The sequence below is a fragment of the Furipterus horrens genome, unplaced genomic scaffold, assembly GCF_987537825.1.
Source record: "Furipterus horrens unplaced genomic scaffold, mFurHor1.1.pri manual_scaffold_1, whole genome shotgun sequence".
Taxonomy (NCBI): Eukaryota; Metazoa; Chordata; class Mammalia; order Chiroptera; family Furipteridae; genus Furipterus; species Furipterus horrens.
Window position 1 is genome coordinate 203,718,897 of NW_028327171.1, and position 16,255 is coordinate 203,735,151.

Genomic DNA, 16,255 nt, shown 5'->3' on the forward strand with positions numbered 1-16,255 from the left:
CCAGGCTGACCAGAGGCATTGAGAAGGGAAGGAGTCTAAGTCAGGGCCTCCATCTAGGTCTGGATGTCAGTCCTTGGGCTCTTAAGCTGGTATTCTGGTCTCTTCCCTTGGGTTTCAGCCTCGCAGGAGGCCAGGGGCCTTGGGCAAGGCCCTAGACTCTCTAGAGCACGGCCTCCAGGGATGTATGGGAAACCCACTGTTTGAATTGAGGAGCTCCTACACACCTGTCCACATCGACCCTACATATGCCTTCCCTACTGAAGCCCACCAGGAAAATCTCTGCTAAGTCAGAAGCGGCCTTTCATCCATACCTCTGTGTCAGCTTTGCCACCATGCTCTGTGACTGTTTGGCGGCATGTCTGTCTTCCCAGGTCAGGCCCTGGGTCTTGGCCCCAATGCCTGCACAGCATCCGACCTACAGGGGCTCAGGTCATCAGTATCAGATGGATGCTCATGTGCATGCAGGAGGTGAGGCAGCAGCCTCCATTGGGGGAGATAGCTAGCCTTCACAGACACCAACAAGGGAATTTTCCAGGCCTTCTCACTGTCTGGGCCTCAGTGAGCATTCTTGGTCCAGCCCCTTATCCACAGATGAGGAAACTGAGACCTGAGAAGCGGAGTAATTTACCTGAAGTCACAACAGCTTTGTGAGTGGCAAGGCCAGAAATAGAGCCTGGGTCACTAATGGTGGCCCTGGGCCGCTTCTCCTGCCATTGTCTCATCCACTTCTGTCTCCCTCACAGGGAGCCTTAGTCCCTAACACTACTAACCATTCACAGCCACACACAGAACCTCAGTGTTCCTCACAATAGCCCCCTGCAAGGCGCGGGACAGGGTTTATCATTAACCCCATGGTATATGGGAAGAAAAGGGCTCAGTGAGGTAGGAGACTGGCTGAGGTCATGTGGTGACCTCTTCGCCTATATATCTGTCACGCTTACGCCCATGTCTCACCACCTTAGTTCTTCGCCTGCCTTATTGGTCCTTGGGTCCCCATTACCAGGACTAGGCTTCAGGTTCTGTGACTCCCTTCCCCTGTCTCACACCCCACTCCTTGCAGCCATATTGCATTAAACAGTAAAATGCAGGAGGGTGAGAAGGGGAAGAACCATTGAGGTTATAGAGCAGGGTGGCCAGAGGGGGCGGGGTAAATGTCCCTGTCTCTCTAGATCTAAAAAAGTGTCCTCTCTGTCCCCAGCCTAAAGCAGTTTCCCTCAACATTGCAGGCCTCATGGAGACTGTAAATTCAGAGGCTTGATGTTCTACACACCCCACCCACCCATCACCCCTGGCTGCTAATTCAGAGAGTTCCCACGTTGTGTCCCACGATGACATGAAGACAGGAAGAGGAACCCCTTTCGGTTGGGCTTGGTAAGTAAAATGTGGCCTGGGTTTTAGTCCACATTTGCCCCCTCGTCCAGGGAACAACCGTACCTGGTAGCTCTGGATGGATAGGTAGATGGGTGGATTGATGGATGGATGGATGGATGGATGGATGGATGGACAGATGGACAATGGCTAAGAGAGGGGGTCCATCCATCTCATGCCACCACAATCTCCTGGTTCCAAAGCAGAAAGTTGGCCCATTGCAGCAGCTCCCCCACCTAAGCCCAAGTGGCCCCAACCCTGTCCCCAGGCCTGTGACCCCAACCCTCTTGCTGAGGACACACATGCGACCTGTAAAGCTGGGAGTCGTCTGTCTCCCCCTTGCTGGGCTGACCCCTGCTCCTTGCCCGGCCCAGTCCTGACACCTGGTGGTGCCTCTGCAGGGTGGCCCTGGCTTTCTTCCCTCTTCTCACTAAGTCACCCAGAGCTACCAAACCAGCCTGGCAGCCCACTGGCCACCTGCCCTCCACTCTGGTTCACACCTGGCAGGGCCAGGTTCTGAACAGGGTGAAACCAGGGTCATCTCTGTTCACGGTTGGGAGCCTTCCATTCACATGGGGTCAAACTCCCTCCTCAACCCAAGCCCTCAGGCCAGGTCAACGGGGGGTGGTGGGGGGCAAGGACCACAGACTATCACAGAACATAAGGCCAGCAGCGTGCCCAGGGTCTCACAGGGAATGTGCTCGGACTTCCTTCTACTTCACCCGCCTTCAGGGCAGCGATGGGGGCCACTGGAGTGAAGGGAAGGCACACTGGGGAAGGAAGGAAAGAACTGGGGGGAGGGTCAGGGGCTAACTTAAGCAGGTTCTCGGGGCGGGGTGGTGGTACAAGCAAAATTAAAATAAAAAATAAAAAAAAAAAACCTCCGTCCTCAGCAGTTCCTTCCAGACTTCTCCCAGCTCCCACCCTAAACCGCCACCTGACCCAGCCAGAATTCCTAGGTGGAGGGTGACACCATGTGGCTGGTTTTGGTATTACAGACATTCCCATTGGCTCCCTAAACTCAACCCTTCTTCCTTAAGGACTATAAACCTCTCTCTGCCCTTTGGCTATAGCGGGCCTTGCCTGGAATGCCTTCCATACACACGTTCACACACACACACAGTCACCCCTACACTTCCATCCACCCAGACCACACTCCAACACCCAGCTGAAACTCCTGGTCTAGAAGCCTTCCCTCCTCCAGAGCACACAGCCCTAAAAACCCTACCCTGACCCAGCCAGCTGTGTGCCTTGGCAAGAGACTCACTTACTCTGAGCCTTGGTGTACCCATCTGTAAAAGAGGAGGACACGAGCACCCTCCAGATGCCCTGAGCAATATACGAGATCGTGCGCACAAGCCGTCTAGCATTAAATGTTTCTTTATTGTTCACTAGGCCCTGTGGCCTGGCTTCCCAGCTCCACGAGGACTGTGGCATGAAGGGGAGGAAGGGGAGAGTCCAGGTGAAGCTAAGTTCCAGGGCAAGCAGGAGCCCGGCCCCTTTGGCATACCTGACATTCTTGACATTTCGGGAACTGTGCAAGGTGCAGCTGGTTTAAGCTTGGACTTGAGGGTAGGGAGAGGTGAGTTAAAGAGCTGGCAAGGGGTGGTGTCCTGCCAGGCCTCAGCCACAGGAAGGGGCCTGTACTTTGTCTGGAGGGTAGTGGGGGCTCCCAAGGCTTCACCAGGGGACTGCTATAACTAGATCCACATCAAGTCCCACTGCAAGCTGGCACGGAGGGTGGATTGGAGAGGCTGGGTCAGGGGACAGGAGGCAAAGAGGCTGCAGTCAGTCACCCAAGTGAGAAATGCTGGCAGCTCAAAATGGCTGCAGAGAAGCTCAGTGACTCAAGCTGTGTTGGGGGGTGCCGGTGAATGCTGGGAGGTGGGGGTGAAGGAGAGGGAGGCATGTGGTGGGGCAACTGGGTGAGTGACAGTGTCAGTCACTGAGATTGGGTGTAGGAGCCACCTGCTGATTTCACTGTGTGATGTGGGACAAGACACCGGCTTCTCTGGCAAACAGCCAAACCCCAGGCTATTCTAGGAGCGCGTGAAAACAATGATTGCAAAAGCCTGGCAGCCAGCAGGCCCTTCCCCAAGTCTGACTTAGGACTCATCAAGCTCATCCATAAGCTGCCACAGGAGGAAGACTGTAGCTTGGTGTCTTTGTAACACTCCTAGTGCCAGGCACACAGCACTGACACCATCCAAATGCTAACCAAATGACCTCTACGTATCATCTACATGCCCTCCATGTGCCACCCACATACCTCCCACATGCCAACACATACTATCCACACCTTACACATGCCAACACATGCTATCCACACACCTCACGTGCCGACGCATACTGTCCACACACCTCCCACATGCCAGCACATGCTATCAGCACACCTTACACATGCCGGCACATACGATCCATACGTCTTCCACGTGCCATTCTCAGGCCATCTGCATGCCATCCACACTTTCTTCATGCCATCCACACATGTTATACTGGTCATCCACACACAAACTACATGCCATTTCCATGCTACCCCTCACCTGCCATATGCCAGCCACACACATCCATATGCTTGCCATCAGTGTGCTCGGCATTGCCCCTCAAAAGAGAACCAGGCACCAGATAGGGACCCTAAAGACACCCAGAAAGCCTAGTCCCAGCCTGACCTGCCCCAGGCCATCTCCAGTCCCATGAAGACATGCTCTCCATTGGCTGCTCACCTTTGCAGGTGCAACCCTCCCGGGTGATGACCTGCCGGCAGATACCACAGGGCTTCACCTTTTTGAAGGTCTTCACCTTGAAGTGGTGGGTCTTGGGGGCCTCCAGATCCTCTGGCTGTGGGAGGAAAGGCATAATGATCAGGCCTGAGCAGAAGGTTAGGGTCCCAGGAAAGGAGTTAGGAGGTCTGGAGAAGATACAGGCAAGGATTAGGGAAAAGGCAAGAGCCCCTTCAGGCATGAAAGGCCTAAGCCCATTTCTGGAAGGAGGCTCCAGAGAAAGAGAAAGCTGTGGGTGGGACCCAGACCCCCAGGTGGGGTCAGTGTACTGGGGCCCAGATGACAACTGGAGACCCCAGCATCCAGGGATCACAGGCCCCTCCATGGTTTCTTAGTCACTTTCTTTATTTACTTCAGTAACAAAGTGCACTCATTCAAGTGTATTGTTCAATACAATTTTACATATTTATGCCTCATATAAGCATACCCCCGAAGGCTCCCTCATGGCAGTCCTAGTCAGTATCCCCCAAGGTAAGGACAACTGTGACTCCTATCACCAAAGACTGATTTTGACAAGTTTTTAAACTTCATATGAAGGGAATTATACTGTACATACTCTTATGTCTGGCTTCTTTCACACAGCCCTACTCTGTGAGATTCATCCATGTGGTTGGTTGCACAGAGCAGTAGCTCCTTCCTTTTCCTTGCTGTGTAGTATTCCACTGGGTGAATAAAGCCAATTCATTTATCCATCCACTGTTAACAGTTTTACCCATATGCACAGAATGCCATGTCCCTTGATTTCCTCTCATCCTCAATACCATCCCCTGACCCAGCCCAGAAGGCTTCTTCCATCTTTATTTTTATTTTTTATCCTTTGCATTAGGAAAATCTTGATATGTTAAACATCCTATTTAAAACTACACTACCACACACATGAGATGAGAGGCAGGTTGGCAGTCCAAGCCTTCTTTGTATCTGATCCACCGTGAGCTCCCGGACCAGTCACCTGCCCTCCAATACCACAGGCCTCAGTTTTCTCTTCTGGACATCTCAAGGTGGGGCACCACACCCCTCAAGCCCTGATCATCTGTCCTTTGTAACAATGCATGGGAACACACTCTAGGTGCAAAACCCTGCACCTATGCTGTTTATAACCACCCTCCTCCCACCTGCAGCCCCCAGCTCAGGCTCAGCCGGGGGGGGGGGAGGTCCCCCATTCAGAAGACTCCCCAGAAAGTTGTCCCTGCCTACAGGCACCATTCCTCTGCAAGGCGCCTCACTCAGGTGACTAACCTGGCTCAGTTCCCTGCTCCAGCAGCAGGGGCCAGCAGAACACAGAGATTAACAGCTCCCGCCCTCCCCCTCTCCCAGGCACAGAGCTTCCTGACACCATTTGTACGCACTTGGACACACACAGAGACATGCTCGCAAACCTGCAGTGCCAGGGAGAGGGTTCTGCTCTTCCCAGCGTCCCTCTTGCACCCTGTCCTCAGAGCCTCCTAGCTCTGGGACAGGGGCTAGAGGGGGCAACTTGTGTGTTCAAAGGGGGAAGGGTGACAGTCTCCCACAAACCCAGCATGTCCAGGACTATCTGAAGACACTGTAGTGATGAGTCCTGGGGAAAAGAGACTGAGCCACGAGACACACAGAGAGAAAAACAGACAAAACGAGAGAAAGACAGCCCTGGCTGGTGTGGCTCAGTGGATTGTGCGCCAGCCTGAAAACCAAAAGGTCTCTGGTTCAATACCCAGTCAGGGCACATGCCTGGGTTGCATTCCAGGTCCCCAGCTGGGGGCGCTCAAGAGGCAATCCATCGATGTATCTCTCACACATGGCTGTTTCTCTCTTTCTTTCTCTCCCTCTCCCCCTCCCTCTAAAAATAAATGAAAAATGTATTTTTTTTAAATGAGAGAAAAACAGACAGCCAGAGTGACAAAGAGGCAAAAAGAGAGAGAGGCTGAGAAGCAGAGACAGACATACAGAGGGACACAGAGAGACGGGGAGAGAGAGAAAGAAAAGAGACAAAGACAGAGTAAACAGAGACAGAGACAGACAGACAGAGAAGACAGAGAAAAGCCACAGGGAGTCCGTGGAGAGGGGGGAAGAGACCAAGATAAAGGCAGAGACAAAGGACGCGCCAACAAGCCCACACAGAGAACGCAGCAGATTAGATAGAAACTCACAGAGACTATAAAGGGAATCCGAGAATCAAAGGGGGGCGGACAGACAAAAGGACACAGGAGCCAACTTGAAGGGACCCCCAAAGGCTAAATCTGGGAAGATCTGAGCATCAAAATACATAATGACAGGAATGGCTTAAATGAACCCATTCCGATATGCGAAATAATTGGATAAATGGAAAGATGAGGAACAGAGTATTTACAAGTCTCCAAGCACCTCCCCACGTCATACTTGTAAATTACTGGCAGACTCCACTTTAATCAAGTGATCAAAGTTAACATCACCAGTAATGGGATGAACAGAGATTGTGGGCAGAGAACACAACAGCACTTTTGCAACATTCCTGCCAAAGAGACATAAGCCGAATCTAATCAGGAGGGAACATCAGACCAGCCCAAATTGAGGGACAGTCTACCAATTACATGATTTGGAATCTTCAGAAGTGACAAGGTCGTGAAAGTCAAGGCAAGAACGAGGAGATTTACAGACTGAAGGAGCCTGAAGAGACATGCCAGCCAAATACTGGCTGGTTCTCAACCGTAAAGGGCATCCCTGGCCATAAGGACATCACTGGCCACACTTCTGTGGGGTCTGAGGATGAGATGTTAGTCACGTATCAATGTTGATTGCCCGACTCTGATGGCTGCATTGGGTTAGGTGGGAGAAAGTCCTTGCAGGAAAATCGGGAAAGTATTTAGGGGTGGTAGGTAAGTCAGCAACTTAACTCTCAAACAGCTCAAGGAAAAAGACGGTCTTCCCATTGTATTTGCAACTTTTCTGAACTTTGATAGTGTCTCAAAATTTAAAGAGACAGGCAGACAGATAGAGATGGTGGGAGGCAGGAGGGAGCAGAGGCAAAGCCCAGGGCAGAGGTGGAGAGAGTGGAGGGTGACACAGACAGGCGTGGGTGCTGGGAGCCCCGCAGTGTCCCCTGTGGCTAGGTCAGGCAGCAGGGCCTGGGTTCTGAGATTCCAGAGAGCTGGGTTTTAGGAGCGGTGCTTCCAGCTTCCTCTAAGGGTAGATTGAGGGTAGTGAGGGGTAGGGCACTGCTCAGCTCTGGACGTCCGTCACTCAATGTCCCCATGCCTCAAAGAGGGGCAAGGGAGTCCCCGCCATTCTGAGGTCTCACCTCGCCTCTTTTCCCATCTCAGTTCCCATCTGGCAGCCTTCGGGATGACCTCTGTCACAGACATTCCATTAGGGGGCCCAGCCCAATGTCAACTGCAACAGCCCAGGCCTAGGGTGGGCAGAAGGGCAGGGAGGGGACTTGGGGTTCGATTTAGGGCCTGTCTGGGGAGGCAGGCAGGAAGCCCTAAAGCTCCATCGTCTCAGTCCTATTCTGGCGCTTCCAAGCCTGCCTCTCCCACCCCACTGAGTCAGGCAGAACACCCCATTCCAGCTTATACCCCAGACTCTCTGCCTACAGCCCAAATCTAGCCCTTCCCCCAAAGCCCAGGGAGAGGCCTCCTGCCCAAAGCGTAGTTGGGGAAGTGGAATCTCACGAAAGAGGGTCCTGGCTGCCCAGTAAACAGATGGGGAACAGGCAGAGCCTTCCACGCTGACAAGCGAACGCCCAGGCTTCTCCCCTGAACCCTGGGCTGGCCTGCTCAGCCCCATGAAACCCAAGTTTACAAAACCTCTCCCTGCATGGGCTTGGAGAGCAGAAATGGGGTTTCAGATACACTCTCAGGCCTCGCTCACAGCCTCTATAGGTAGCTCCTGGGCGATGGGCCAGTACACTTCCATCCCTGGATCCCACCCCACCCTGCTTTCTGGCTCAGGGGACACTAAGATGGGAGTCCAGAGACCTGCTTTCTATGATGATGGCCTTGAGAACATCAGTGGCCTTCTCTAGGCTTCAAAGTCCCCAAATGAAAATTAGGGGGGTAGACAGAGTAGGGGGAACAGTGGGCCAGTCTGAGATGGAGGGACAGGGGGAGCTGAGGGCAGGACATGCTGGTGCTTACAGAGAGCTGAATGTCTATCGAGATACTATCCTTCCATGAGAGCCTGGTGGCAGAAAGACCAGCTCGGCCACCCCCAAGCAAGTGGCCCCAGGCTGTAACCTTGACTATGTCCAGTTTTCGCTTCCCTGGGTTTCAAAAGGGGTGGCTGGTGATCTTGTTGGTAGGGTCGCCCACACAGGTCTGCAGGGTTCTAGGATGTAGGAGGAGAAAATCTAGGCTGATTGAGCCTCTTATCTTCAAATACCTGAAGGGACTGTCATTCTAAGAGAGCACCAGAAGTGACCCTTGAAGGCCAAACAAAGCCCAGCGAGCAGAAGCTGTGAGGATTCTAGGGGGGAAGAAGAATTTCCCCACAGTCCAATGGTAAAATTTTGATGAAAAAGGAACACAGGGGTCTGGTACCTATCCTGCCCTCACCCAGGGCTACTCTGCAGGTATAGGCAGAGGGTGTGAATGAGCCCAGAAAGTGCAGAGCTCCACTGCTTGTTATACCAATGACTGCCATTTTCCTGACAAGTAGCAGACAGCCACGCCAAGGCCAAGCACTCCCCAAGGCCAAGCACTCCCCAGACCCTTCTTTCTGGATTAACTCCTAACGGATTTGGGGAGATGCCGGGACAGAGATGGCACTGCCACAGAAGAAGCTGCCAGGTAGTCTTCAATGCTCACCACCCTCCGGAGCCAGCGCCGGGACAAGGAAAGTGATCTCAACCCAGAAGTGATCCTGCCCCATCCCCTAAGTCCAGAGCCCTGGCTCTGTGACAGGCCCACTCAGCATCAGAGGGCTTTCCTAGCCCTCAGGGGGAACCTCTCCCTCCCAGCCTTCACTCAGCCAAGCCCGCCCGCCTGCCTGCCTGCCTGCCTGGCGCAGGAGGCACATCCCAGCCAGAGGGGTGGGGCACATCTGGCTGGGACCGCCTTGGCAGGAATCCTCAGCCCTGGGGTGGGAAGGGCTGTTGGTTCCTCCCTGCCCCCTGGGGGCAGAGCTGGTTGGGGGTGGGGTGGAGACAATGATAACCCTATTGGTCCTTCTGCTCACGAGATCCTGCATCCTCTCCAAGGAACTTCACCGGCCCTGCCCCCACTAGGCTCCCTGTGCCCAACATGAAGATCCCTGGATGATGTGGCAAGAAGCCAGAAATCTGTGAGCCAGTGAGCCTTGTGAAAGAGTCATTAAAACACAGGCCTAGGACAGACCTGGCAGGTCAGCTCTGCCCCTCACCCTGCCTCCTGGCCTTCCAGTCCTCCGTGTCTCGTCTCTGTCTCATGACCTTGGGGTGGGACGCCAGGACCTGGTTGGCATCAGCCATTATTTCTATGGAGAAGACTTGTACTCCCAATGGAGCTGTAAGCTGGCCTCTGGGGGTCCCCTGAGCACCTCAAATGCAAGCTACCCCCAAACACCACATTACTTTCACATACACACCAAAGTTCCTTACCCGGTCACCCCCTTCCCACAATCCCCTAGCCAGCTAATGTCCTGTGTCCTGCCCGTGTTCTTGGTCACTTGGGGTGGAAAACTCTGAATCACTCTCAACCCCTCCCTGCCCTCCACCCTCCAATCCAACCAGTTGCCAGACTCTGTGAATTTTGTTTCCTAAGCATTCTCTTGGCCTTCCTGTGCTTTTTAACCCCATAGCCTTTGCCCTATTGGAGGCCTTGTCAGTTCTGCCTAGGACTGCGGCGACAGCCTCCAGGACCCGCCGACGCTGGGCCGCTCTCTTCCCCACACAGCCTCTACGCAGCCTCTATGGAGCACAGCTCTCTGAGGTTACTGGCACTACTGCTCACCCCAAAATGCTCCCATGCCTCCCCGAATTCCCGGGAGCCAGCAGGGAAAGCAGCCTTGGGCCATACCCAGCTGACCTTGAAGTGTCAATCCCCACATCTCACTCCCCAACTCCCTAACCTGCACCCACCTCTGAGCCTCTGATGTGCTGTTCCCGCTTCCCACAATGCCCTTCCTCCCCACCCCCCACCCCCCCATACCCCCTTAGCTTGTAAGCTTCTAGGTATCCTCCAGGGTCTCATCCAAACCTCATCCCCTCAGGGAGCTCTTCCCAGGACCACCCCCTCACCACCACCACTGCCAGAATCAATATCCCCATCGCTGTCTTCTTTTTCTATTTGTTTCAAAACGTTAAAAGCTTCTGAAAAGATGAATTCACATATGCCTTTTGCTAGAGTCACCGACTGTTAACATTTTACCACTTTTGCCAGCTCTCTATCTCTGTGCCCTGCCTAACCCCAATATAACCATCACACTTAAGGAAATTCAACACCAGGACCATACTATTATCTAGCATTCAGTTCATATTCTAATTTCTCCTTTGGCCCCAATAGAACCCATTATAGTTGGGTCTTTGTTTTGGTCTTATTTTGGACTTGGGACCCAATCAAGATCCTGTATTACTTCGGTTGCTGGGTTTCTTTCATCTGCTTTAATCCAGAGGCCTCCACCTTTTGATTTTTCTTTTATGACACTGATGTTTTTGTAGAGCCCAGGCTGTTTTGCAGAATGCCCCTCAGTTTGCACGGGTCTGGTCACTTCCTCATGACTCAGGCTTTGAGTCCCCAGGCATCCCTGCCTGTCCTCAGTGATGCCTTCTTGGTGCTCCACCACAGCACTTGATGCAAGTGACTCCCTCCTGCTCCCCGCACATGGCTAGGTGGCCCCGGGCAAGTTGCTTAAGCCCTGTCTGCCTCACTTTACCAACCTATTCAATGGGCTAATACCCCATGGCTGTTGTGAGGACCAGAGAAGGCGATGCCTGAAAAGCAGCGCCTGACACATAGCCAGCGTGGCCCGTGCTTCGTGTTGTCATTCTCTGTGTGCACCCTGGACTAGCCATGGGGCAGCCTGCCTCCATGTACTTCTGCTCCATGTCCCCTGTGACCCAGAATAGCATGCTCCTGAAACAAGTATGAAGGAACGAATCCAATGGCGTTGTTGCCACCTGTCCCCCAGTGTAATGACACCCCGCTCCCACTGACCTACCCTCAGGGAAGATAACACAAGGTCACCCACTTCACTACCTACAGACACCAGGTGCTGGCATCGCCTGACTGAAGAGAAAGCTCTTTGAGTCTCTCTGAGGAGCCCTGGACCTCCACGGGAGGGCAGAGGGCAGAGGGCAGAGGGCGGCACTGAGTCCCTCCCCATGTGACAGAGGAGCACATGGAAACTCGGGGAGCCCGGGATTCCATCTAGTGACTGTTCCTGAGCTGAAGGATCTCTCTCCATCAGCCTGCTCTCGCTGTCTCTCTCCACCCTGCCCCCTTGGCTTTTTCATAAACCACGTCCCAACATTTCTGAGCAACAAGTCCCAAGTCCCTTTTTGTGCCCAAAAGTGAAATCATCTCCTGGAGTGGGAGGTCTCAGAGAGGGGATAGTATGAGCCTCATTAATGGGCTGGGCGCCATGGTGAGAGGCTGGCACGGATCCCTCACTGGCTCCTCACGATACCCTGCCATGAGGCTGAGGAACTTGTGCTGGGACAGACACACACAGGCAAGGCAGGATGGAGCTAAGGTTCACATCCAGGTCTGTCTGAGGTAGGGTCCCACATCATTACCCACTGCACCGCTGCTACTTCCCACAGTGCATCAACTGCTGCCTGTCGGTGGCCATCGCAAGAAGACCTGACAGTCATATCATCAGTGTCCCTCTGTCCAAAGGCCATCTTCTGGCCAGCTCAGCCCATCTTATCCATCCTCAGTTATTTTCACTTCCTGCACTTGGATTTTGAGTTCTCAGCTTTCACCTTTGGGTCTAGTTTAAAGTTCATCTCCAAGAGGTCTTTCCTGATACCTATTCTCTTCCCCAATCCAGATTAGGTCCCCCCCTTAAGGGCCCCCACAGGTTCCCTCTCGGTAACATCCATCTCATCCCAACTATCAGCTCAGTAACTGCAAGCTTCTTGAAGAAGGTCGGCACCCCATAATCACTTGTGAGGTGGAGGGACCAGTCCGTGGGTGGGTGTGCAGATAGCTCGATGACTGGACGGTTTCTTTATCACAGTCCTTCCCCAGGAATGGTACCCCTGGGTCCCCCAGCAATCCCCTCAGCTCAGAGCTCCAATGCTCCCAGCCCATACCCTCTCTCTTTCCAGGAACCCAGCGGCCATGTGGCCTTGGGCAGGGGTCGCCTTCCCCATGGCTGGAAACTGGAGCTAATCGTCTCTTCCTGTCTCAGAGGTTCCAATGAAACTGTAACAGGCAAGGAACAGAAAGGGTAAATAACTTTACATACACACAGCTACAAAGTAGCAGAGCCGGGATTTGGGCTGAGGCAGGCTCACTGAAGAGTCTGGGCCGGACCACTGTGCATGCTGCCTGCAGAAGGCCTGCCTTTCCTGGGCCCTCAGACCACTCTCATGACCCCATTCGCACCAGCCCAGCATGCTCTGCCCTGAAGTATTCCCAGAATGGACAGCCCTAGGTGGAGAAGCAGGAGACCAGGATCCTGGTTCTGACTCTAATTTACTGTACAGCCTTAAAAAATGTGCATCATATACTAAAAGCTATCACTTCTCAAGCTCATACTGTGTGAGACACTTCTAAAAGCGTGTGTGCATGGGCTCACTTGAAACCTAACATCCCTATAGGAAGGTGGGGCAAGTGAGGCGCAGAGATGTCAACTACTTGCCTAAGGTCACACAGCTACCACATGGCAAGGCCAGGATGACACCCAGGCACCCCACTCTCAGCCAACACGCTCTATCTCCTCTGAACACTGCTGAAACACAGTGTGCCATTTCTTCCTGACTTTGTGCCTCGAGTGTCACTTTGTAAAACTTTGCAAAAGGAGGGTTTTATGCCAGACCCTGGTGAGTGACATGCAGCCCAGCCTAGCTCCCCACACTATGGTCAGGAGGGCCCAGATGGACACAGCCCTCACAGGCAAATAAAACTCCAGAAAGAGTGAGTTCAGGGCCAAGGGGTCAGACTGGGGTCAACGTGGCAGCAACTGCACCCCAGGAGTCTGGGGTCTCACGTGGACCCTTCTGACAAAAATGTGTGCTTAACCCTGGAAAGGACACCAGCTCCAGGAAAGAGAGCACTTCATTGTCTGCAGCTGGAAGTGGCCTCCCAAAATAACACCCAAGCTTCTGTAAGGTCCAGAAAAGTCAACTGACCAGTCTGAGGCCACACAGTTCACTCAGGGCAGGGCCAGGGCTATGCTTAGTCCTGTGGCTCTTTCAGCCCTGCCCGAATAAGCCCGTTCCCAGTTCCCGAGACCAGAGCAAGCTCCTCTGGAAGGAAGAGCCTGCAGCTCTGACTCCATCAGCACAAACACCATAAAGCCTTGATTAAAAGGCATGTAATTATTTTCTAAATAACCCATACTTGAATACATAATAGCAAATGCGAGCAATTGCTGAGAAAATCAAGTTATGCATAATATATCCCTACGCGCCTCGGCTAATAATGTGCTTTTTATTCCTAGAGCTTGTTAAAACCGTGTGCTACAGAAATATTCAAGAAAATATTCAAGAAAAGAAGGGTTTTACCCAAGACTTCCCATCTGGTACATGACAGAACTAGACTGAGCCTAACTCTGCTGGGTGACCAAGTCCACTCTCGTCCTACCACCAGGTGCCTCTCCAGGCAGAAACAGCCCTTTGACAAAGTCTCCAGGGGCCTCCGTGCCCCCTTTCCATAACTGGTGCCATCTGTTTACTCCCTGCCACAAACACACACCCCACCAAGGCCCACCCAGGAGGGAGGAAGGTGACCGGTCCAACTGCCTTGGGCAGCTGGAGGAGAGGACAAGAACCCTTGACCTGGCCAGGACTGTACCCCAGATATGTCCAGTCCACACTCCCCCAAACTCTGGCCCACCCTGGCGATGGGCATCCAGGCACAACTCCTCTGTCAGCCCACTCCCTCCAGCCTCTTCCCATCCCCAGAAGAAAAGTGCCCCGCTAGGCTGTCCCACAGAGCTGGGGAAGGAAAGGGGCCGCGATGGCCCTAGGAGAGAGGGTAGGAAAAAGAGCGAGCGGAGGGGCTTAGAGAAGCTCAAAGTGGCAGCACCCACGCCTGCCCTGAGTCCCCAGCACCCTCTCCCAGCTCTTAGGGAGGGCAGTCACATCATGGGGCACTCATGCATACCTCCCGGCAATGCCCCTTCATTGTCCTCATTCCACCTGTGGCAAAACGAGGCTCCCCAGGGTGAAATACTTCTCCCACCGCCCCTCAGCCAATGCGGCCCTTTCTGCATCCACAGCGGCAATCACCCTGAAAGTCTAACTGCCATCCTACCCACTGTAGGGCTTCCTCACTGCGCACCTCCGTCCCCAGCACAGTCCGCAGGCCTTCCAGAGCCTGTTGGAGGAAGCCTGAAGGGTCTGGAGAGACGGACTTGGTCAAGGATCCCTCTTACAGATGGGAACACCAGCCCAGCAAACCACGGATGCACCCTCTGCGCAGAACGCTGCAGGCACTTTCAAGCTACGGTTCAGACCCATCGCCACACCTGAGTCTCACACTCCACTCAAACCCGCTCAGTCCAGCTCTTCCCCCGCCCCTCCCTTCCCTGCCCAAAGCACACCTGACTGCCCAAATGTGATCTCCCACCACTGTCCTCAGCCTGGGCTAAGAAAGGGCTCTCCCGAGGACTGGTGGGAGCACAGAATGGGGCAGGAAAGGCCACATCTGGATTCCAGGCCTGAAGCCTCCTCCCCCAGACCAGCCATCAAGCTCTCAGAGACCAACATTACCCTCGGCCAGGGATGACTTCCTCGCCCTCCTGACCCTTGTGCATGCCTTTGCCAAGACAGCCACGGAGACCCCTGAGGAAGGGGTCTCCAGTCCCTGCCCCCACCCTTCCTGCAGCAGTCAACTCTCTCCCAGCCCCCCTGTACCCAAACTGGCCTCAAGACTTTTAACCCTCACCATGGGGCCCCCAGACCCTGCCTGCCCACCACTCAGGCACCCTCGCCTCAACTCATACCTCCCTGAATCTGGGAACAAGAAGGGGAAATGAAGAGGCAATGGCTTCCTCCAGGGTGGGAGGTCGGAGGGCATGAAGAAGGGATGGCAGCAGGCAGAAGCTGAAATTGGGTCTAGAAGGGATAAAAGCGATGGGATCAGGGCAGAACTCTCCCCCACCACGGTGTTTTTTCATTTTCTAAGTCAATATCTCCCTGTTCCTCAGGCCTCTACCACTGCCCCCTCCTCAAACTCTAGGGCTGAGCAACTAAGGGGGTGAAGAACTTTCACCCCAGTGTCCAAGTGGGGGTAGGAGCAGGAGCCTCCAAAAAGAAACAAACTTCCCAGTGGCTTCCTTCTCCTTACAGCTCCTGGACTCAGCTGGGGGTGAGGCCAGTGGGGTGGGGGTGGGGGTGGGGGGTACTGACGGTAGAACCAGGGCCTGGGCGCTGTTGATGGGGAAGGACAGAGGCTGAGGGTCTGCGCGAGGGTGTTTGTCCTTCAGTCCATCAGAGGCAGAGAGGCCCCCACCTACACCACCAGTCCCTCTCAGCCTAAGGATAAGGGGGTAAAGGGGGCTGCAACATCCTAGCTGAAGCAGCCAGACCTACCCAGAGCATGCAGGACAGACAGATCCACGTCATCTTCGGTGGATCCTGAGCTCAGGCCACATCCGGGGTCTGCAAACGACCCTCTTGAGCTCTCAGTCCCTTGAGCAGGCAGCAGAAAGCTCTGAGTCCCAGGCTGCTGCTCCAGCGTAGCCAGCATCTGTGGGCCTCTGGCCCTGCCTGCCTCCAGCTCACCCTCCCTCCTTCTCCTCCTCCTCTCCCCCACTCCACCCCCTTGTCCCAGCCTCCCGTCTCCTCCCTCCTCCCAGGCTCCACTGGTGGCGGTGAGGGGCCAGAAGCCCTGCTTTGCAGGGGGTGTGAAGAAGATAGGGCAAAGGGGCAACTACTGGAGACAGGCCCCCACCACCACCAAGCCACCCCCCGACCCTGCACACCCCACTCCCAGACACACCACCCCTGTGAGCCCCCAAAGCTTCTCCTGCCTTCTGATCGGTGCTGGCAGGCCTGGAGTCCA

At 54.1% G+C, this 16,255-nt stretch overlaps 1 protein-coding gene across 1 annotated transcript in view; it reads right to left on the reverse strand.

The window, feature by feature from the left end:
• Positions 1-16,255, reverse strand: part of TNS1 (tensin 1) — a 215,614-nt gene that overhangs the window by 168,479 nt on the left and 30,880 nt on the right. Inside the window, exon 2 of the mRNA XM_090283637.1 lies at positions 4,092-4,206. Coding sequence (XP_090139763.1) covers positions 4,092-4,206 — 115 coding nt within the window. The remainder of the gene's footprint in view (positions 1-4,091; positions 4,207-16,255) is intronic.